Raw genomic sequence first — 23,918 nt, forward strand, 5'->3', positions numbered from 1 at the left:
ATCCTAGGAAGCTTCCTATCTGGGCAGCATTGCCAAAATGAATTGCATCAAAATGCTGCTTCGGATTGTGCCTGTGATACCCAAAAATGTCTAGGGAAGCTCACTGGTATCCAAAAAAAAGACGTAGCCTTAAGTATGATCCATAACTATAATGACGATGATACTGCAAGATGCTGTCTAGGTAGGCAGCTCACTAGGTTTTGGGACACACAGAGGGTTATTTCCTTTATTTTGTAACACAATTTTGTAACTTAAACTTTAACCACATTAAAGTGTTATGTAACATCACTGGTTTCACAATGATGACGAGAGTATCTGTCACAAATTGGTCTTTAATTATAAAGTTATGAGTACATTTTTTGATAAAATAACTAAATAGAAAATTCCGTTGCCACCAGCAGATAAATGTTTGTCCAATGCGGAGTCATTTTTTTCAGTCCAAATGACAGTGTGCAATAACCATCTATTTAAAAACAAACGTTTTCTGCTCATAAGTTGTCAAAAATTCACATAGAAAAATAAACCAATTATAATACAGAACCAGATATACAAATGTGTGTGTTTTTTTTTTAACTGCAGTCCATTAGTAATCAACATATACAGGAATATGAAATGTGCTTATGGTTCATCTGAAGGTCTTCTCTTCATTTTATAAACATAGCAGCAGAAGGTGTTATTTTTCTCCTGGACAGTATGGATAATCGTGTCTCTATCAAAGTCTACATCGTGACTGTAGGTCTGAAAAACAAGAGTGAGGTTAGGTTATGACAAATGGAGTGAATGATTGATATCTAAAACATTCATTTAAACGTCATACCACATCCCATGGCTCTTTTAGAGGAACTCTCTTCAATAAAATCCCTGTCTTATTGTCATGTAGACGGAGATGGGCTTGTCCTTCATCTTCAGCTTGAGTGATGTCTATCACAGCCAACAGATCGAGTTCATCTTCATACTTCACCATGGTGAAAGTCTAGAATAGATAAGACCTCCAAGTTACGGCAAAGCACGTTGGTTATGTTGACGGAAGTTAGCCTATTTTCAGGCGCTGGGTAATATCATTGCGCCGCTGCACCCATGGGACGGCAGCAAAGTTCCTGGATCATTATGCAGGAATGAGAGTATAGTTCCTAGCCATATCGGCCTAGAAAATCACAACTTTTCATTTTCCGTAGGTCTTGGTACACGATGTAACTATACACATCACAACATGTAAATAGGAAAATGTTGGTGTTATTTTGCCTCTTCATGATGGATCGCTTCCTGTAGTCCTCAGTTGTAAGTCGCTTTGGATAAAGGCGTCTGCTAAATGAATAAATGTAAATGTAAATATCAAGACGCCGCCCACACTCCCGTGTGTACAGTTTACAGCGGAACAACTCATTATGTTGGTGTGAAATAAACAGTTATGGAAATAAACTCCAATCTCCTTATAAAAGTGAATTTTGCATAAAAAAGTGTAACTTTTTCTTCCATAGAACACAAGAGTGGTCATACAGTGGTCAAGGGCTACAAAAAGGATAGAAAAGTACCACAAAGAAGTCCATACAATGTCCAACGTGGCACATGAAGACTCATTTCACCAGGTTTGCCATCAATCATGTCAACTGGTTCTTGTCTGTCACAATCTCTGATATGTCAAGGCTGATTACGCCAAAGTGCAAAAAATGAGACCATATCGTCATTAATATTTTGTGGAAAAGTGCGATGGGAACATTCTACAAAAGTTCTCTTTTGGTGAACTATCCCTTTTGAGTGCCACAATTATCTTAGGGTGTGTTCACACTTGTCGTGTTTGGTTGGATTAAAACGAACCCTGGTGTGATTGCTCGGTTAGTGCGGTTCATTTGAACACACGTGAACGCTGCCATCCGAACCCTGGTGCGCACCAAACAAGTGGGCCGAGACCGCTATAAAGATGGGTCTCGGTCCCCTTCCAAACGAACTCTGGTGCGGTTCGATTGACATATCAACGCAACACGGACCAAAGACATGTAAAGGAACCAAAAACAGGACGTGATGTCACAAGATGCGACGCTACAAGTCAGCTGATTTGACGACGCGGAAAGATCGGTGTATCGAAAATGAGTAGAGGGCAAACGTGGAGCAACGAGGAGGTAAAGTGCCTCATCAATATATGCAGATCTTCATTTCTGCACACGACGGAGGAAATCCTGCTGCTGTTTTGAACATTTTGAGAGCTCTTTGTGAGTTCTCAGCTGGTAAAAATAAAACCATATGTACACGCATAAAATGATGGTGTTTAATCAGCACACAGCATTGTTTTGAATGTTCGGTAAGCAGCTCCGTCGCGAAATATACGTCATAAAAGCCGACCAATCAGCTTGTGACCGTATCCCTATGCCTTTGGTTCGGTGACTTTAGGTTCGCTGTTAAAAATGCCAGTGTGAACACTAAGCGGACCAGGACTATATGTTTTGTTTTTGTTTTTTGGTCTGGACCAAACGAACCGAACTACAAGTGTGAACGCACCCTTATTCTGAAGTTCTTTATAAAACCAAATATGTTGTGGTGCTGTAAAAAAACAACACAGAAACCAATAAATTGATCTGAAGAACCTTAATGTAAATCTCTCAATCAGGAACTCTAGACTAGACTAAAATAGTTATATTCTGCACGAACCGTCTCTATTGTAGAACCTTTATTTTAGAGTGTGTGTGTGGGCTGGTGGTCTGAAGTACCTCTTGTGTAGGGTCATCATCTAACAACTGGAATCTCCTTATCACTGTACGACCAGAAGAGGTCACCATCACCTGAGGTGCCTGTGGGGACAAAGATCCATCGTTTACAAACCATCCAAAAAATAACCTTCTATGCAGCCGAGTGAGTCTGAAGGTGACAAAATCCTAAGATTGGCAGTTTAAAAACGGGGGAAAAAACTATAGTATCAAAATTTCAATAACATTCTGTTGCTGCCACAGCTGGTACTGAATCCACAGACAACAATTACACTATTGTCACGAGCAGCGGTGATGGAGAAGTCCGTGACCATCTCATACTTCCAGTCACATCCCGTTTCAGCCATGATCTTCAGAACACTGTAAAAGAGAACATTAAAAACAGCAATTATAGAGAAAAGTCGTTCATCCACATTGTTCCGATTGGTCCATTGTTCCTCATTCACTTGTTTATCATTGTCCAAGGACACTGTTTATAATAAGATTCCTGTTACATAAGAATATTCCATGTGCAACTTCGTCTCTCTTTTGCCATATATGATAATTATGCTCACTTTATTGCGCTGGGCCCTGCATGAACAACTCGGCCCGAATCATCTGGGTGAAAAAAGATCCAGTCTGCTTCCAGAGAGTCACATTTCATGTCCTGGACACCGTTCTTGGCCTGAAGACAGATCATTGGATTATATAGACACATATCAAAGAAAATGCAACTCAGCCATAACGGAGCGGTGCGGAGCAAAGTGAGTGTTTTCAATGAATTCCTATGAAAGTTAAGCTTCCGAACTGAAAAAGCGGCAAACTGGACACGCACCGTGAATGACTGCGAGGCCGTGAATGAATGACAATGCAGCCATGAATGAACGCCGGGCGGCCGTGATCATTTTAGTTTCGGTTTAGAATGAGCGCCTATTCGGGGGCGGGTTGCTTGAATTGTGGGTTCATTAGCCTTTTATTCTTAAAGGAACACTCCACCGTTTTTAGAAATAGGGCTTATTCAACATCTTTCCTACATTTAGATATGTGGGCAAATGCATTTTTGTCTCAGTGCATGCATTGTTTTAGTTTGGCAGGGTCGCCGCTAGCTTAGCTTAGCATAATGAATGCAATTCTATGTTGCCAGCTAGCATTTCCCGAGTAAAAGTGATCCAAAAAAACCACCTAATTACTTCTTGTGGCCTGCGTGTTTACAACGAGTACAAATAGCGATGCAGATTAAGACTAGGCGATTTCCTAGGCAGATATTGACTTGGGACTATATTATGGGGAAGCACAGGCGAAGCACTGCTATTTGGGCGCAGAGATATCACGCAACACATGAAATCCCACAACTTCCGTCAACATACCGGCGTGAATAGTAGCGGGCTATTTATCTGCATGCTTTGGAAATAGACGACAGGAGGAGGAGGTTGCGATCGCTCAACAGCCGGATGACATGAGGATGAGAGCCAACACAAACTGGTGGTGTGAGTGTGGTGGAAAATGTCACTCTATGCCGATTTTTTTTTTTTGGGGATCACTTTTACTCGGGACATGCTAGCTGGCAACATATGATTCCATTCATTATGCTAAGCTAACGGCGACCCTGCCAAACTAAAACAATGCATGCACTGAAACAAAAATGCATTTGCCCACATATCTAAATGTAGGAAAGATGTTGAATAAGCCCTATTTCTAAAAACGGTGGAGTGTTCCTTTAATGAAAAACACAACAACAAAACGGTACAACGACAAACTCACTTAAAAAGGCGCATTTCGTTTTGAAACCAAATCTTCCGCGATCATCTTGTCTGTCTGTCCGTTGTTTGCTCTCTGATGAATGAGATCTGACTCCTGCTGCGTTTGTGCTGTGACTCTCGTTCGGCTCGTGCTGTATTGAGCAGACACGCTCAGTTTTTAATTGTAGTGCCTGTTCTCTAACCGAACTAAATTATTTTATTACTATACAAATCAAAACGACGGTGGGGGCGGTGCCGCGATGGGCAAGTGATGTAACCGGTAGGCGTGGCTTGGGAGTGGCCTCGGGCAGCGAAGCAAGTGCATTCTGGGAGTTGTTGTCTTTCATTCTCAGTCTAGAAGGCACCAACTTCTAAAATAATTTCACATTTCTACTACATAATGACCCAATTTAAATACACATTCATCTTTCCAGCGGTGAAGTACCACTTTAATTTGCTGTGTAATTCTATGAGTAATATAAGTATGAGATAAACCTAATACTATTTATCTTGTTTTGCCCTAAAAGTTGAATATGTCTACCATAATAGATAATAATTTCAACCTAAATGCAGAATAAAGGTAACGCACACTGACTCTCACTGCATGTCCAGGATTGACTTTTTCGTAAGATTGATATTCCTAAGAATGTGTGTATGAATCAAGGTAATCACCAGCGCTCCGTCCGTGATCGCGCAGATATGATGGGTTCCTCTGTGTCTCTTGTGGTTGGGGGTGTAGATGAAGTGCCAGGGATGACCTCCGATCTGAACCCCGTTCTCAAAGTATGACATCTCGAACAATACGGGAGGACACTCTGTAGAGAGAAGCATTGACAACTGGTGTTCATTTTGTCAGCTATTTATTTAATTTAGTCTTAAATGAACACGTCGTCTTTTTGGGATTTTAGCTTATTCACCGTATCCCCCAGAGTTACATAAGTCCATACCATTCTCATCTCCGTGCGTGCCAAAACTCTGTCTGACGCACCCACCGCTAGCCTAGCTTAGCACAAAGACTGGAGGTAAACGGCTTCATCTAGCCTACTGCTCAATAAGTGACAAAAAACACCAACATCTACCTATTTGGAAAATGAAAAGTTGTGATTTTCTAGACCGATATGGCTTGGAACTATACTCTCATTCCTGCGCAATAATCAAGAATATCACAACTTTTCATTTTCCGTCGGTCTTATTACACGATGTAACTATACACATCACAACATGTAAATAGGAAAATGTTGGTGTTATTTTGTCACTTATTGAGCAGTAGGCTAGCTGGAGCCGTTTACCTCCAGTCTTTGTGCTAAGCTAGGCTAGCAGTGGGTGCGTCAGACAGAGTTATGGCACACACAGAGATGAGAATCTAACTCTGGGGGATATGGTGAATAAGCTAAAGTCCCAAAAAGTTGGCGTGTTCCTTTAAGGCCCTTTTACACTGAGCTTGACGTGATAAAGCAAATCGCTCAAGTTTAAACCATCATCGAGTGCTTGTAATAACTTCAGATTGCGATCTGAAAGTGGATTTTTATTTATAATAGGCAGACATGCATTATTTGTAGTGTTCTATAATGGACTGAATGCTACACCTGCATAGCATTTCTTAGTCTTGCACTGCAAAAAATGCTTTTCTTACTTAGTATTTTTGTCTTGTTTTCAGTCCAGATATCTAAAAAATCTTACATTAAGAAGCATTTACTAGACAAGCAAAAGTTTTTGTCTTGTTTTGGGGGAAAATAACTCAAAATTAAGGGAGTTTTTGCTTAAAATAAGCAAAATAATCTGCCAATGGGGTAAGCAAAATAATCTTGTTTTCTGTTTGAATTAAGATTTTTGTTTACCCCATTGGCAGATTATTTTGCTTATTTTAAGCAAAAACTCCCTTAATTTTGAGTTATTTTCCCCCAAAACAAGACAAAAACTTTTGCTTGTCTAGTAAATGCTTCTTAATGTAAGATTTTTTAGATATCTGGACTGAAAACAAGACAAAAATACTAAGTAAGAAAAGCATTTTTTGCAGTGTGTCTCAAATGTCCCTTTTAGTTTCATCATTTAGTCAACCTGTTTTTTTGTTTAGTCAAGTTTTAGTTGACTAAAAGCATGGAAATTCAATGTAGTCAATGAACTAGTCAAGTCATGGTGTGTAATAGTTAAACTGATAATCACAATTATTTTGCTCAAAATTGTAATCTCGATTACTGGGCATGATTCAGAAGAGTTATTGCACTTTCACGCATGGCTCATTTTACTCATTTACTCTACTAGTTTCCTGATTTACAATATTATCATATTAATTAAGATTAGGGCTGCGCAATATATCGAAATATCGCAAATGTACATATCGCAATATGCATATCGCAAGGGCACGCAATATCTGAATGACTTTAATAGGCTACTTCAACATTGTGAAAAGTGTATGTTTTAGGTTGACGCATATAGCAGAGAATAGACTGAGCACACGACTGTTACTTATGTGACTTGCTTGACATTAAAAAAAGAGTTATTAAATGCAATAACTTGCGAAAAACAACTTGCAGTCTCACGCTGTCTGCTGTCTGACACGCACACCAAAACGTGCGCACAAGCTATTCATTTTTTCGTGTCTTGTTACACACTCGAACTGTCAAAAACACACACAGTTGTGTCAAAATGGCTGTCTTGATGAGTATTCATGCAAACACAATCGTTATCCTTTAAGTGAAAGATATCAGTTGGGGAAAGAAATAGATTTTACACACTTAAAGCAATATCGTATCACTTATCGAATATCGCATTATTTAACAAGGATATCGCATATCGCATTTTTCTTCAATATCGCACAGCCCAAATTAAGATACTTTCTACATTATGAAAACTGGTCATTCCTAATAGTAAATCCAATAATTGTAAATGACGTTAATGTAAAATAATGTTTATATAGTCACAGTTAGTGTTTAATGATGTCGGTGTCACATTTTTTGTCATAGTTTTCTTTAACGAAATTAACACTATTGTCAACTCATGAAAATAATTAATTATTATTTGTCACACCATCTACACAGTGCCTGGATATTTTTCATTGTACTTGTACACAAGTCATTCAATTGATTTCCTCAGAATGTGTAAACTCTTTCACACATCAGCTCTACAACTGTCTGCAACTTTTTTCAGTAATATTGCATAGTTATTACAGAGGTGACTAATAAAAAAAAGTAGGAAAAACATTGGATGTTTTGAAAAATGAAGAGCAGCCATGATTGTTCACCAAAAAGCCAAAGAAAGTAACAGGACCTGTTACTATAAAATATTCCATAGATAAAGGTGATCTATGCCTGGTTTCCCATACAAGACTTAAGATAGTCCCAAACTAAAATGCATGTTTGTGCTGTTTTAACTGACTTGCACTAGCATATCTTAAATAAAGTCAGTGCCATTGTTTTGTCTCAAGATGCACATAAGTCATGTTTTTTCTAAGGCACGTTTATAAAAGCTACTCAAATGTCCTAATTTAACAATACCTAATCCTGGCTTAATCTAAACCCTGTCTGTGAAACTAGGCCCTAAAGTAATGTTTTAAACAGTCTCAGTTTTGTCATATAGAATAAATACGTACTTTATAATAATAAGCTCAGTGGTAAGAAAATGAGTCTGTAGGCTCATGTTATGATGACCCTGGACTGTCAGAGTGAGTTGAGTGTTCTCAACATAATGGGTACAAAATATCCCATCACACATGAGGCACGAGGTCCTGAATGTATAACCAAAGCTGAAATTAACTGACAGATTCACTTATATAGATTATGCGTTTTTAAATGTCACAATTTAATAATTTGTGTGAATCTCACAAATCCTGTCAAGAATGTCACCTCAAAATCTAAAGATAATAAATAATATTTTGCATAAATAGAAATCACCTATTTAAGGTTTGATACATTTTGTTAAAGAAATAAATACTGAATAAACATATAAAACTTTATCCACACACTTCTTCAAGACTTTTTGGAGCACATTGAGGCAGTTATTTTAGGTTAATTTCACTGTGTATAAAATATCATCCACCCACCATGAATGTGAATATTGACCGGAATACCACATGGAGATTCTCCCACAATTCCCTCTCCACCATTACACTGCTGTCTCAGAGCCAATTTCTCAATTCTAAACTGAAGTCAAGTGAAAAGAACACATATGGAAAGATGATAACACAAACAGGGCCAATAAAACAAACATTCACAAAAAAGAATAATGTTTCCATTACCTTATTAACTATGTACTCAAAACTGTAAAGTTTGACATGTCTTGAGCTGTGAGAAACAGCTAAGACTCCCTGTGACAGCAGCACATCCACCGCCGTCTTACCAAAGACCTGGACATAACATAACATAAAACATAACATAACATAACACTTTTATATGGATTCATTCATTGGACAATGCCCATTTAAATATATTTAAATAATAGAAATAGACCATAGAGAAATACTATTTATTGAAACTGATTACATTTGAGGTTTCACTAAAATATGTGACATTATAATATAAGTGGAGCTAAATTTAAATACATTTAAAAAAAAATATGATAAATTATAAAAATGCATAACATTCCCTTTCAACTAAAATAGATCTATATGAATGTACTTATGCATATATTACTTTTTTATTGATCTCCAGCATTCCAACAAGCTCCAGTGGAAATACTTGAAACACAGCCACTTGCATTAGGATGTTATTATCAACACCAGCCTGAGAGAGACAGAGAGCGAGAGAGAGAGAGAGAAACATGAAATAACCATTGAAAAAAAAGTCCCTTCATTCCTGAAGATACAAACACTAACAACAGCCAACACACTCTTTCACAAAATTCAGCTCAAAGGAAAAAAAAATTGACATATTGGACTGAAACAACTGAAAAACAAAGTAAACTTGAATATTGTTTGGCTCCAAACCCTTACACTACCCATGCAAATATAGTGTTGGTAGCACATCCTGACTAGAAAATAATTTGCCCTGACTTCAGAAATTTCAACTTCAATATTTATTAAGTTAAAAAGAGATTGGCTGCATCCGAAATCATATACTTCCCTACTACTATAGTAGGCGAAAAACAGTATCTGACAAAATAGAAGGAGAAAGAGAAGATTTATGAATGACACTGGTTGATCACATAATAATGACAACATGGAGGATGTAGTAAGTCCAGATTACATAGATACTATATAGAACATACTTTTTTAGTGGTCGTGAAGTAATTCCTGTTTAAAATAAGTACCTACTCAAAAGAGTACACGATTTCGGACGCAGCCATTGTATCTTCCTAGCAGCAACATGCATACCTATCACAAAAAGCCATGGGTGTCCGACTGTGTCCCGCAGTACTACAAACCACACCCCAACTAATTACGCCCCCTACCTCAAGTTATGCCCCCTACAATGAAGGAGGGTTGTAATACTATTGGGTAAACTGGCAGTGGGCGGGATCACAGACGAAATCAAAAACAGACATTCTGACACGTGACGGCGCGCTCATTTCAAAGTAGAATAACTGGCTGTAGCAGTGTTTTTCAGAAAAACAGGTATGTGAACTTAACATGTTTCCTAAATATCTGAAACACACTATAGTATTTTTATGCTTCAGTACAGTCCAAAAAAAAAAATCACATACAGCACCTTTAAAGTATTTTAATTAAGAAACTCTACAGTAAAGCGTCTGTATTAATTTGGTAGTATAATTTATTTAATATTTTATGTTTTACTACTAGCTGTTATTTCATACTTAAAGGGATAGTTCACTCAAAAATAAAAATTAGCCCATGATTTACTCACCCTCAAGTCATCCGAGGTGTATATAACTTTCTTCTTTCAGACGAATAAAATCTGAGTTATATTAACAAATGTCCTGACTCTTCCCAGCTTTATAATGGCAGTGAATGGTTGTGTCATTTTTGAAGTCCATAAAAGTGCATCTGTCCATCATAAAAGTGCATCTGTCCATCATAAAAGTGCATCTGTCCATCATATAACTGCTCCACATGGCTCCGGACGGTTAATAAAGGCCTTCTGAAGTGAAGGGGAACGTTTGTGTAAAAAAAATATATCCATATTTAAAACTTTATAGACTAAAATAACTAACTTCCGGTGGTCAGCGGTACGCAAGTCGACTTATGGGGAAAGAATAACCCTTCACCCTTGAACCCTTGGTGCATGCGTATTGAGCAAAAGCAAACACTGCGTCAAAGCTTGCGATGCTCCTGTACATCGCATCGGGGGTTACTCAGAAGCTAGTTATTTTAATCTATAAAGTTTTAAATATGGATATTTTTTTTACACAAATGCGCCACTTCGCTTCTGAAGGCCTTTATTAACCCCCCGGAGCCGCGTGGAGCAGTTATATGATGGATAGATGCACTTTTATGGACTTCATAAACGAGACAACAGTCACTGCCATTATAAAACTTGGAAGAATCAGGACATTTTTAATATAACTCAGATTGTATTCGTCTGAAAGAAGAAAGTCACATACACCTAGGACGACTTGAGGGTGAGTAAATCATGGGCTAATTTTCATTTTTGGGTGAACTATCCCTTTAAGATTCAAAGGCAATATAAGCTCGTCTTACAAACATTTAATAAATAACTGTACTTCAAAAGATTGTGTTAGTCAATGACATCTGCGTTTGTTTCTTCGCGGGAGGCGTAACTTGTTATTGTAGGCGTAATTTGCAGGGGCGTGGCTTGTACTGTGGTACGCAGACTGAGCCTTCTCCAAAAAGAGTGAGGAGTCAACCAATCAGTGAAGTTCCCACACACACACACACACACACACACACTCACAAACACAGAAGACGGAATTCTAAATTGTTCATAGAATTCTACAATAATCTGTTTTAGTTTACTGTAAAAATTAGGAATGCTTTGGCAATACGTTGCAACAATTGTCATGCCAATAAAGCACATCTGAATTGAAAAACATTCAATTGAATTAAAGGGATAGTTCTTTAAAAACTTTATAAAGTAAATTATCTAGCTTCCTCCAGATTGTCTTCCGTATTCAACTTACGGAAAAAGTGTAAAGCCTCTCGCAGTTCAAAATGCTTACGCCACGTCTGACGACATTACACACCAGTTACGCTTGTCAGACAAAGCGTAAGCATTTCGAACTGCGAGAGGCTTTACACTTTTTCCGAAAGTTGAATACGGAAGGCGATTCGCAAGAAATCTAACTCAGATTGTATTCGTCTGAAGGAAGAATGTCATATACACCTAGGCTAGGATGACTTAAGGGAGAGTAAATCATGGGCTAATTTTCATTTTTGGGTGAACTGTCCCTTTAAGAGAGTGACCCAACTGCATATGAAATAAACACAACACAGATATGAGTCTCAGTAAAGTCTGACCTGTCGTTCCAGAGCCGTCTGTTTGCTCTGAATGGATTTGACATAAAATGTCTCCTGTGGGCAGTCCCAACCTAAAGATCTGTTAACAAACTCATATTAGTACAACAAAAACATTTCAGATGTTACGCTAATGAGCTGCTTTTGCCACACATTGTATTGGTACATGAAACAAAATCGAGCTTGTTATTATTACCAAAAATGATTAGCACTATCTTTTCTTTAGCACCTCAGGGAAGATGAGCGATCACCTGAATTTGAAACGAGAGGAGAGGTAGACCCGCTGGAGCATTTTTCCTGTGTCCGCTGAGAGCCGATATAACCAGTTATGAGCTGTGAGAGCCAGCAGACACGACTTCTGCTCTGAAGCATTTGGTAGAACATCTTCCTGCAAACAAACACACACAAAAATCAATTACGTAGAGAGTTACCATACATGCAAATGAATGACGTGCAGCAGATCAAACTTACTAGAGGACACTGGCACAATAATGCGTCTTCAATCTTCTCGGTTTTGGGAGTTTTGTGGAGCTCATACAGCTGTTCTGGCTCAGGCAACAGGCTGTGAGTTGTCATAATTTTTAAACCATATTATTAACAGATGTCATATTTTCGGAAAAAACATAATTTTCCTAAAATCAGATCGTTTACCTGCTGTAGCAACACCTGTAATTATCAAAGTATATCCGGCCACTTTCATAAGCGATGAGGGACTTGGAAGTCTTGCTCCAAACCTTTACGAATTCTGTGTCATCCTATAAAGCCATGACATAAATTAACACCAAACTAAATAATAAAAAACTGTATTAAACACAGCAATACTTACTTGCAGAATGATGTTTCTCAGGATCTTAAGATTTGCTCCCAGTAATCTGCCAAAGTCATTGGAGCAGGATCCACTGGATCTTGAAGTCAGAACTGCACAGCTGTTCTTACTAGTGCGGGTGCACGCAGGGGGGCGCTGCGCACATGGAGACGGGAGCGCGCACATAGGGAACGGCACTTCACACCATTCATGTAAAACGCACTGAATACCACAAAACTAAGCGGATTATTCTTCAGAAATGGGATTTAAGTGAGTGCTGGATATAATCAACTCTCTGTCTTTTTATACGCAGACTCTGGAATCATAGTAGCGTTGCTCAAATGTTATATCCAAAACTACAATAGTTAACGTTAGCTAATATACCGAAGAAAATCTGCTCCCTGTGACTTAAATAGTCAAATATACGCAAATGCGTTTGTTGTTTTTGCTATTATTAAAGTTAAAGGTGTATTTTCACGAGACATTGGGCTAACAGGTAACCGCTAACATTTCAATTGCTTACAAAAATCCTCATAGCATGCACTTCCAAAACGTGGCAAAATGATAGATTACATTCGCGTAAAATCTTACAGTTGTCCGCTTCTAGTGTAATTTTTTTGGTTGCTTGAAATTGTAATCAACCTACACACTGCTCACATGTTATGTTTACAAAAACTTCCGGGTGTACGTCATCCGAAGGCGCCTCGTCGCTGTTGCTCGCTGGGATGTGTAGTTCAATGCTTCACATCAGTATAAATAGTAGTAGAAACAGTGTATTTGGATAGTAATCATTCATTGCTGTTCTCAGATGAGTGTGGAGAAATGAGGTTTGTGAAGCTGGCCGTCCGTGCTGTGAGGCTGTACAGTGGAGGAAGACCCCCTGCCCCGCTAGGAGGAAGAATCCTCACCGACCCCGGTGACATCTTTCAGCATAACATGTGGTACAGTCTTCTGAAACTGAATAATGCTTGAGTCTTGTGGGGGGGGACTAATATTGTGAAATATTATTAAAATTTAAAATAATGTGTTTCTGTTTTAATATACTTTAAAATAGAATTTATTCCTGTGATCAAAGCTGAATGTTCAACATCATTACTCCAGTCTTCAGTGTCACATGATTCTTCAGAAATCATTCTGATATGAGGATTATCAATGTTGGGAACAGTTGTGCTGCTGAATATTTTTTGGGATTTCAGGATTCATTGATGAAAAAACAGCATTTATTTTTTTCAAAATACAAATCTTTTCTAACAATTTAAATATTTACTATCACTTTTTATCAACTTAACACATCCTGTTTCTTTAAAAAAAAAAAAGGAACGGAAACAAAAACGGTTGACCCCAACTTTTGAACGATAGTGTATTTTGTTGCAAAATATTTATATTTTAAATAAATGCTGTTCTTTTATTCATCAAAGAATCCTGAAAAAGTATCACAGGTTATAAAAAAATATTCAGCAGCACAACCCGTTCCAACATTGATGATAAATCAGCATTTTAGAATTATTTATGATGTGACACTTTAAACTTTTTTTCTAATTGTAATTTTTTTTTTTATGTACATGCTAGATTTCTGACATTCATTTAGAAACGGCATGGGATATATTTACTCTGAAAGTCAAAAGTTCCAAACGTTTTGGAGCACACTAGCTTATAGATTACAGTAAGAATATTCATATTAAAAGCCAAAAAAACTTCCATTTTGAGTTTAAATGACAAATCATGTGTCATTCACATGAGATCACAGCAATAGCAAACCACAACCATCCAGTCATTCCACATAAACAAAATCAAACCCTGCCCTACTTTTTTTTGTTTGTTTGAGGAGCTGTTTCACTCAGATATGTCAAAATAGGGAAGAAAAGACTAATCACAACTTTAAAGACTTTAAAGTGTATATATAACCTCATATTCATTTAGAAACTGCATGGCATATATTTACTCTAAAAATACACTTTTCATACCACTGGACTATTTAAGTGGACAGCAAAAAAAAGTGAAGAAAAAGAAACAATACATTGCAGAATCTAGAATGCACATCATTCTTTATACATTCATATAAATTAATTTTACTGTAAAATCATGGTGTTGAAAATGTGTTAAAAGACTATATTAAAAATAAATGAAGGCTTGTCATATCAATTGCTTGGTAAAAATAAACTTTAAAATAATTGTAGACCGTTCAAATGTAGATGCATATTAATAGGCCTGTCGCAATAGTCAATAAATCAATTAATCGCATGATTAAAAAAAAAAAGGAGCTCGATAATTTTTCCAGCCGCGATAATTTCCAGCGTCCGTTTATATATCCATTTTTGCCGAGCGTTACATTATAAGATCACGCTCTTATACATGTAAATTAGGCTTGCTACGATAGTCGGTGTTACCGGTGTCCAGACTCAACACCGGTTACATCACTTGCCCACCGTGGCACCGCCCACCGTCTTTTTGATTTTTTTATAGTAATAAAATAATTTAGTTCAGTTAGAGAATAGACAATACAAATAAAAACTGAACGTGTCTGCTTAATAAAGCAGGATCCGACCGTGAGTCTCGGCAGCGGCAGGAGTCATTCATCAGATTTAAGAGTGAGGAGCTGACTGAGATGATCGCGGAAGATTTGGTTTCAAAGCGAAACGTAAAAGCGCCTATTTAAGGGAGTTTGTCATTTGTTTTGTTTTTGTGTTTTTCATTAAAAATAATAGGCTAATGAACCCACAATTCAAGCAACCCGCAGCCGAATTGGCGCTAATTCAAAACCGAAAGTAAAATATGCACGGCCGCGCAGAGCGCGCATTGTTTACTTTCGCCTGGCTCCGCAGTGCGAGCCTCCGCGCTACGCTGACTGCGCACATTTATTTTTGCCGCGCGCACCCTCGCGCTCGTGCGGGCGCGTCGATTATAAACAAGGGGACGAACTGTTATTCATTCATGGCGTGCATCTCAATCATAGACTGATCAATGCTTGATCAGTGCCCTGACTACTGAACTAGGGAACTGATTGAGACGCACCCATAGCCGAACAGAGTGCGCATTTACAGACGAGCTGTCATTCACGGTGTGTGCGCACCGGCGCGTTTTCAGTTCAGAGCGGTCGAGTGCATGTTACTTTCGGTTAGATAGAATTAGTGATTTAAAAGCCTCCGCCGGTGATACCGGTATTACCGGTGTTGTCACACATCAATTAACCGGTGGGAAAATTTCCTCACCGTCACATCCCTAATGTAAATGCTTCTAAGTGCGACAAGACACAAGAGAACGCGCTGTATGTCAATGTCCTGTCTGTGTGTGTGTGTGTGTGTGTGTGTGTGTGTGTGTGTCCTGTCTGTGTGGCTGCGTCTCATGTCAGCTAATCAAGGGACACTCTGACACACACACACACACACACACACACACACACACACACACACACACACACACACACTAGACACACAGACAGACTCGCGTCAGTCTCCTGCTCACATCGAGTTCTCTTTTGCTCATGAACAAACAATAACAACAACACAGAGAATTTTGAGTATTCTCATATTAGGAGTCTTAAATTAGTTAAATAACGTCTTAAATGTACTTAAAGAGTTGTGAGGAAATGAGATGCGCGGGACAGCGCGTCAGATCCGCATCATGTTCGTCAGCGGCTGGTCTTAAAGTGACAGCAGCACTGATGATGATGTCTGTAATTAATGTCCATCAAAGAACAACGGGAACAGAGAAAATTGTAGCTTTAATGAGGATTCATCTATATTTCATTTATTATTTATGCAGTTAAGAAAGGTGTTTGATAACTATTACATTTCTGTATATGTCTAACAGGGAAGGCCACAGGTAAATATAACATTTGTTATTTTGGGTTTATGTAAAGATTGTTTTAAGTTCACTTAAATTAAAAGTTGTTTTTTTTCAAGCCTAATAAATGTTGAAATTGGTAGCTTTCAGTAATACTGTAATGTAACGTCACTAATGTTTTTATAGAGACATCAGTGATACTGGCCTTCATTCATAAAAACATTACAATACAACACATTTAAAATATGCTGTCAATAAATTGTTTCTACATTAATTTGGAGAGTAACTGAAATTATTACAATATCAAAACATTAAAAACGTATTAATCGTGATTAATTACAGAAAAAAATGCGATTAATTAGTTAATTTTTTTAATCGATTCCCAACACTACCTAAAACACAATCATCCGCTGCAGTCTGAGTGTCCATTGCTTTTTTTTTTATCGTCCAGCAAAATTTGTTATCGTGACAGGCCTACATATTAATCTCCGTTTGAACTACATTTATTATTTATATTGTTATTTTTACAATACACATTGCTCCATCAAAGCTTTATAGAAATGTAAAAAATAAATAAAGATAAAAAATAAAAAATAAAAAAAAAGAAGCAGCTCCCCAGTGAGCAAGCCAATGCTTACACTGGCACATAAATACATAAATCAACCTGAAAACCGATAAACTTCTTAGGATGTGCAAGTGTTTGAGGAAGAAACCTTAAGAGGAACCGAAGTGGCTGGGGAAACCCTCCTCCTTGGGTTGCGTAAATCACAAATGTACCACAAATTAAGAACTTCAACACATAATTCAAGCTTTCATTTATTTGATGATAACATTAATAGTACAGATTGATTTATTTGTGGCTAAGGAAAAAGACACTTAATATTCAATAGTAATATTATTGATTGAACACTTCTGGATGAGAACTTGAACTGAATTGAGCTGAAAAACAGTGCCATTGTCTTCTGTAGAGCTTTTTATGGATCTCATTGACGAGCTTTACAGTTATTGAACTGAACTTGAGCTGAATAATGACATTATTGTTTTCTGTAGAGCTGCTTTTACAGCACAATTTGAATTGGTCTCATCTTTAATAAAGTTTGCTTCATTGATCCTGTTATTTTCCTGTTTATCACAGTATAGCTGCTTTGAAACGATCTGTATTATGTATAAAGTATTAGCCTATATACTGTATATATAAAGGGGATTTGGCTTGACTTTTCTTTTTAGAAAATAATCCCACATTAAAATGATTCTTATTGCCCAGCAGATGCTTAATGCTTAATGAAATTTGAATCATATTTGCAAGCTCTGAAACAGAAGCGTTGGATCAGTTAGGAGAAATGTGTGCTGTGCCTCAGGGATCATGTGCAGTGGACTGAAGAGGAGAGAGAGAACGCCCGGCAGAAAGCAGAGGAGAACTCCAAAGAGAAGATTCCTGTAGAAGAGCAACGTAAGTATTCAAAACCCAACATCCTGATGATGCATCTTAAAGCATCTTAAACCCATTAGTGGTGGCCAGCTTGTTTTTCTAGTTTTGATTCCTTGTTGCTTTCATCAGCAAAATATGACAGAGAAGCTCATAAATATTGGGACCGATTTTATGAGACGCACCAGAGCAAGTTCTTCAGAAACCGGAATTGGCTCTTCGCTGAATTCCCAGAGCTTCTCCCTCCAGACTCTGCAGGGATGGATATCCCAAAGCTGGACTCGTGTTCTGGGAACAGAGAAAAGCAGCAGCCCTGCGGTTCCAGCACATTAACCAGTGATGCAGACACATTCCCTGGACAACATGCTGCTTTTAGGATACTAGAGGTGTTACTGACCTCCATTCAGTCTGGCAAAAACAATTTCTTTATTGCTAAATAATCGTTTCTAATGTGTTAATTTAGGATTGGCTTTTTAAGGCTTGTTCACAGAAAGAGCGATAATGATAAAAAAAAATTAAACGTTTAAGCAGGAGTTTTATTCTGTACATTTTAATAGCTCTTAACTTGAAATGTTTGAGTAAGCTAATTCATACTTAAAATGATCATGTAATCTCAACTTAAAAGTGCCGTGTGTAATATTTAGGAGGATCTATTGACAGAAATGCAATATAATATACATAACAATGTTTTCAGTGGTGAACATGCTGCTTTTAGGATACTAGAGTAGTTACTGACCTCCATTCAGTCTTGCAAAAACAATTTCTTTATTGCTAAATAAATCATTTCTGATGTGTTAATTTAGGATTGGCTTCTTAAGGCCTGTTCACACCAAGAGCGATAATGATAATCATAAATATATAGTTCTGTGTGTTTTGTGACTCATACGTTTAAATATGTTTTTAGGCTCCACTAGTTGTGATTATTTTATTTGTTTTAACACACTGTAAACCAGAAAAAATGTAGGTAATCAATAACATCAAATATTTTAAGTTTAAGCAGAACTTGCAGAGTTTTATTCTGTACATTTTAATAGCTCTTAACTTGAAATGTTTGAGTAAGCTAATTCATACTTAAAATGATCATGTAATCTCGACTTAAAAGTGCCGTGTGTAATATTTAGGAGGATCTATTGACAGAAATGCAATAAAATATACATAACTCTGTTTTCAGTGGTGTATAAAGACCTTACATAATGAACCGTTATGTTTTTATTACCTTAGAATGAGCCGTTTCTATCTACACACACCGCGGGTCCCCTTACAGTGAAGACACCATTTTGCACCGCCATGTTTCTACAGTAGCCCTAAATGGACAAACTGCTCTAAAGAGAGCGCTAGCTATTTCCTGCTGTCTCAGCAGACGACGACATCTTTGTCCTGTGTCGGCCACCGTACACTCTAAAAAATGCTGGGTTAAAAATAACCCAAGTTCGGTTGTAAATGGACTAACCCAGCAATTGGGTTGTTTTAAGCAAACATTTAACCCAACCGCTGGGCTAAAACAACCCAATTGCTGGGTTAGTCCATTTACAACCGAACTTGGGTTATTTTTAACCCAGCATTTTTTAGAGTGTAGCTTCTCTGTGCTTCGAAAGGGAGGAGTGAGTGGTGTGTTATTGCAATTCACAACCTCGCCGCTAGATGCCACTGTACCTTTAAATATTTTTAGTAGTGGAACCGTGGCTAGCTTTAACAAGCTAAATCAGTAAATGCTAACTTGCTAATTGGTAACACAATGCTTTGATAGCATTAGCATAGCAATTGCTGAAAGAGTACGGCAATATGGAAAGGTTAGGGTTAGGCCGCGTGTCCACCAAAGTGTTTTTAGCTCTGCTGAAAACGCTTTGCCGTGGGCGCTTGAGAGCGTTTTGGCAGTGCAGTGTTTTTTTCAGTTGAGACTCTTTGCTTGTTATGATACGGAATATCCGCGGAAATGTTACTAGTATCTCATTTCACAGATAGTTTGTTTCTGTATTGATTCTATATAAAAATGCTGATATAATGTAAAGTATTTGCTCTGGCTCTTGTTTTAAATGATTTTGTTCGGCTATTATACTGCTTGTTGTCATCTGTTGACGTTGATGAATGTGGCGGTTGGTCGGTGTTGTATTTGTCCCGCCCTTCCTCCACTGTGATTGGACGGCTGGGTGAAAATTGACAGTGATGAGCGCTGCGTTTTACTCAAAGCTCAACATTCTTCAACTTCGACCTGTAAAAAACGCTGAGCACTCATAGCCTGGCTCCGCCCTCCTGCCTACTTCCGCTCAATTTTAATTTTTCTTCAGTACTCCATCTGGGACTGCGGTATAGTCTTAGGTTTGTGCTTCGCTGTAATTTGGATGCATTTCTAGACTTGTATTTCTTTAAATGCTGGGAAGTATTTTCAAGAGCAATATATATTTCATCACCGCTCAAAAAATAAAAGGAAGAAAAGCGCGTAAACATTTGAATTGGGACGTTATTTACGGCAGCATTTATTCTTATCATACCAAGCATATGATATTTTATTTACTGCAATCATGTTATGGACCACATGAGCAGCACATCACAAATCCCGATCACAAAACTCTCCCCTCCACTGTGAATAAATCACAATTTGAATGCACAAGTTGTAGGTTTTATCACTGAGATGGATGCACAATCTGCACATTTACTTTTACGGACTTCCATGGGAGAAACAGAGGCGACATACGTCACGACCAAACGTTAGCGATTGGTTATGGCAGATCCAGAGTGGCTCTGGGCAGATCCAATAGTTTTAAACTTCAACAGAGTAACGCCTTCAAGGAAGTGAACGCTTGTCAATGGAGAGTGGCCAGACTCTCTGTACAACTGAAATGTACGAGAGTCTGGTAGGACCAGGCTAGAGCGCTCAGCACTTGAGCGTGAAATACTCACTCAGCGCCTCGTTACGCTCATGGCGTTCAAAAAATGCGGCGCTCCCATTGAAAACAATTGAATACGCCAGCCAGCCGCGTGAAAAAATGCTTTGGTGGACACACGGCCTTAGGACCTGTTCTCAAACTAAGCTCATGCTCCACTCGTCACCATGATGGTAACCCTCCAAAAAACGGCCCATAATAGAAACTCTTCTAAATTAGCATAGCTCAACATTACACACTACTAAATCTCCCACTTAACATTAATCTTACACACACACAAAAAAAAAAAATATATATATATATAACACGTAATTTTAGCATTTACTCTCTCTTTTGAGTGTCATGGCAAAGCATCCTGGGAAATATAAATCCGAGCCCAGTTTCAATTCAATTTAAGTTAGTCTAAATGAAAAGAAACACGTTCATAAAGCTCAAAACAATGAAACAATTCAGATTACTCAAAATGTGTCCGTTTTGTGAACTCAAAAGACTAAGAAAGTTCTAAATACTCATAAAAGTGAATTTGATTGAACTGATTTGTTTAATTTAAGTTGGCTCTACTCAAAGCAATGAATTATTTTGAGAATTAGGGTTTAGTGCAGTCATTTACTTTATCTTCTGCTCAGTTTAATGAAATGCAGTGTTTTATCTTTGTTATTCTGAACTTTTTGCATAGCCCTAAAGCAGAATGTTTGTGGGTGCGGGATTAACAGTCCCGCGCAGGGCACAGAGAAACAGTATTGTTGGAATCACTTTCAGCACTTTTTTGTCCAGCTGATGAATGATAACAACATTGACAGCCAATCAGGATCCATCCTGTTTTAAAGTGGAGCATTTAAAGTGGCAGATGACAAAACTGGACATTGATCATTATAGTTATCGCTGTTGGTGTGAACAGGCCTTTAAGCTGTAGTGTAGCTTGTTTTGCAGTGATTTTGACTTGTGTGTTTCTGCAGGTGGGCTGTGGGGCAGGTAACAGTGTGTTTCCCATCATCAGCACCATCAGGTAAGAGCGTCAGCTTTACTGTTTCTCATTTTTATTACTGGGAGAAATGATGTAAGTTTGTCTCTCAATTGTTATAGCAAAGGACAAAAAGCAACATGAAATACACTACCATTTAAAAGTTTGGGGTCAGTAAAATGTTGTTAAAAATGTTTTAGAAAGAAGTCTTTTATGTTCACCAAGGCTGCATTTATTTGATTAAAAATATAGTAAAACCTGCAATATTGTGAAATAAAGGTTTAATAATTTTTGGTGAAAACCGAAGATAATTTTTTTTTTTGATTATTCAATGAATAGAAACGACCAAAGAACCACATTATTTGAAATAGAAATCTTTTGTAACATTATAAATGTTTGTCACTTTTGGTCAATTTAATACATTATTTTAATTAAATCTCACTGACCCAAACATTTAAACATTAGTGTAGATCTCATGCTTCTAAAGTCATACAATACATACTGAATGAAGCTTCGTGTGAGGAACTACAGTATATCTCGAGTATTATAAGTTGTCTTGAGTAGTATAAGTTGTTTTTCACATTCTTGTGAACATGTAATTAATTATTTAATCTCAAATCCATATTTGATGTCAATTTTTTTTGCAAGTATCGATGTAATAAGTGGTATAATGTTCAGTCAATAAAGTTCAGGTCAATCATTGGCAAAATAAACCCTAACTGGATGACCTGGACACAAAGTGGAGACTGACTCTGCATTATCCCAAAGGATTAAAGGATTAGTTCACTTTAAAACGAAAATTTCCTCATAATTTCCTCACCCCCATCTCATCCAAGATGTTCGTGACTTTCTTTCTTCAGTGGAAAAGAAATTAAGTTTTTGAGGAAAACATTCCAGGATTTTTCTCCACATCATAGACTTCAATGGCAACCAAAATATTGAAGGTCCAAATCAATGCAGTTTCAAAGGAAGGGCTTCAGAGGCTCTGCACGATCCCAGACGAGGAATAGGGTCATATCTAGCGAAACCATTGGCCATTTTCAAGAAAAAATAAACATTTGTATACTTTTTAACCTAAATTGCTCGTCTTGCGCTGCTCTGCGTCACACCACGGATTGCGAAAATCACGTCGGAAAGGTCACGCTAGACGTAGGCAGAAGTATCGCCCCAAGCAAACTAAATAAAAATTATAAAGAGTAAATTATCAGGACATTTTCATTTTGAAGTGAACTAATGCTTTAAATCATTAGATAAGAGGCCACCCGGCGCAATGCAACACCAGATGCGACGCAAGTGTTTTTTGCTAGTTTCAGCCTGACGCAGTTATTATTTTCACGTCCAGCGTCACATTGTTTAAATAGCAAATGCACTCGCGCCCATATGTTCGCCTATGGTTGTGCTGGTCTGAAAACATGCGCGTTGCTATTTTGAGGAACTGAAAACTGAAGACTGCGCCATTGACCAATAAAAACCTGCTCTAAAGACAATAGCGCAGTATTTTTGTGTTATTTAAAGGGTGTGTTAGTAATATGCGCCTATAGGCGGGTGCACAACGCTTATTACACACACAGCGATGCGCAGCAGCACACACACATTTTTAAATATAAAAAATAAAAGGATTTCTCTCTAGAGAAGCGTTCAGTCTTTCCACTCGCATATTCCTCCATGTAAACAGCGAATCCGCCATGGTGCGAGCACAACTGGCTTTTAAAGGGAATGGGAGATGAGACTCTGATTGGTTTATTGCACTTTATGCCCAAAACACACCCATGACTCATTTGGAGACTAGGTACAACCCTTTTAGACAATGTACCGGCATGCGCGGCAACCATTTTTTCCTTCGTCAAACTAGCAAAAGTGGATGCGCTTCAGGCCATGCACTCTGATCTTTAAAATAGGGCGAAAGGAGATGAAATCAAAAAGTTGTAATAGAAACACTTATTGGGAGTAGCAAGTAATATCAAAGATATATTTGTGTATTTTTAGGGGCAGTAAGGCGTTTCTGTACTGCTGTGACTTCTCATCTCGAGCTATTGAGCTCATCCAGGTAAATCACAGTCGCATGTCTTTGTTTCTCAGCACATAATTATACCTGCCACCTTTCCATCAAAAAGAGCCCACACACATCCCAGATATACATTAGTGAACGCTTCTGAGAGTGGATCGAGATGGGGAGGGCAGCATATCCCGTCCTCCAGCCCTGTATAAATGACGGCTGATCAGTCGTGTGGGAGTTTGGCTCTGTCTCCTGGTGCTTGATGCTTTTTGGTATGCAGAG

General features: G+C 37.9%; 2 protein-coding genes across 5 annotated transcripts in view; one reads left to right on the forward strand and one right to left on the reverse strand.

Annotated features, from left to right (window-relative positions):
• Nucleotides 1–315: 315 nt before the first annotated feature.
• Nucleotides 316–13,276, reverse strand: dcaf17 (ddb1 and cul4 associated factor 17). Of its 2 annotated transcripts, none has more exons than XR_013816913.1 (14): nucleotides 12,610–13,276; nucleotides 12,435–12,538; nucleotides 12,255–12,345; nucleotides 12,035–12,171; nucleotides 11,787–11,865; nucleotides 9,046–9,135; nucleotides 8,652–8,759; nucleotides 8,457–8,556; nucleotides 5,090–5,232; nucleotides 3,254–3,363; nucleotides 2,972–3,059; nucleotides 2,703–2,783; nucleotides 818–1,305; nucleotides 316–738 (listed from the first exon to the last, which is right to left on the reverse strand). XR_013816913.1 is itself a non-coding variant. In XM_079822052.1 (14 exons), the coding sequence occupies exons 1-14, from the start codon at nucleotides 12,772–12,774 to the stop codon at nucleotides 619–621; spliced, it is 1,572 nt and encodes a 523-aa protein (XP_079678178.1). In that variant the 5' UTR covers nucleotides 12,775–13,274; the 3' UTR covers nucleotides 318–618. The 2 variants fall into 2 exon arrangements, 1 of the variants encoding a protein (XP_079678178.1); XM_079822052.1 differs by having other exon boundaries at nucleotides 318–738; nucleotides 818–973; nucleotides 12,610–13,274.
• mettl8 (methyltransferase 8, methylcytidine) overlaps nucleotides 12,738–23,918 on the forward strand; it is a 33,265-nt gene continuing 22,084 nt past the window's right edge. Inside the window, exons 1-6 of one of the 3 annotated variants that reach the window (XM_079822053.1) lie at nucleotides 12,746–12,858; nucleotides 13,397–13,529; nucleotides 17,730–17,821; nucleotides 17,930–18,183; nucleotides 21,636–21,685; nucleotides 23,627–23,687. In XM_079822053.1, the coding sequence (XP_079678179.1) occupies nucleotides 13,411–13,529; nucleotides 17,730–17,821; nucleotides 17,930–18,183; nucleotides 21,636–21,685; nucleotides 23,627–23,687 (576 nt within the window). In that variant the 5' untranslated portion in view covers nucleotides 12,746–12,858; nucleotides 13,397–13,410. Of the gene's footprint in view, nucleotides 13,085–13,396; nucleotides 13,530–17,729; nucleotides 17,822–17,929; nucleotides 18,184–21,635; nucleotides 21,686–23,626; nucleotides 23,688–23,918 lie in introns of all 3 variants that reach the window. The other 2 variants (XM_079822054.1, XM_079822055.1) reach the window with 2 other exon arrangements.

This window comes from Gobio gobio, assembly GCF_949357685.1.
Source record: "Gobio gobio genome assembly, chromosome: 7".
Lineage (NCBI taxonomy): Eukaryota > Metazoa > Chordata > Actinopteri > Cypriniformes > Gobionidae > Gobio > Gobio gobio.

Excerpts from the sequence above, each read along its gene's own strand:
- dcaf17 (XM_079822052.1), bottom strand. The coding sequence starts at position 12,774 with ATGTGCGCGCTCCCGTCTCCATGTGCGCAGCGCCCCCCTGCGTGCACC. Across the intron at positions 8,557-8,651 it reads TTGAGTACATAGTTAATAAG|TTTAGAATTGAGAAATTGGC; the intron begins GTAATGGAAACA and ends ACTTGACTTCAG. Across the intron at positions 5,233-8,456 it reads GGTCAATATTCACATTCATG|AGTGTCCTCCCGTATTGTTC; the intron begins GTGGGTGGATGA and ends TTCTCTCTACAG.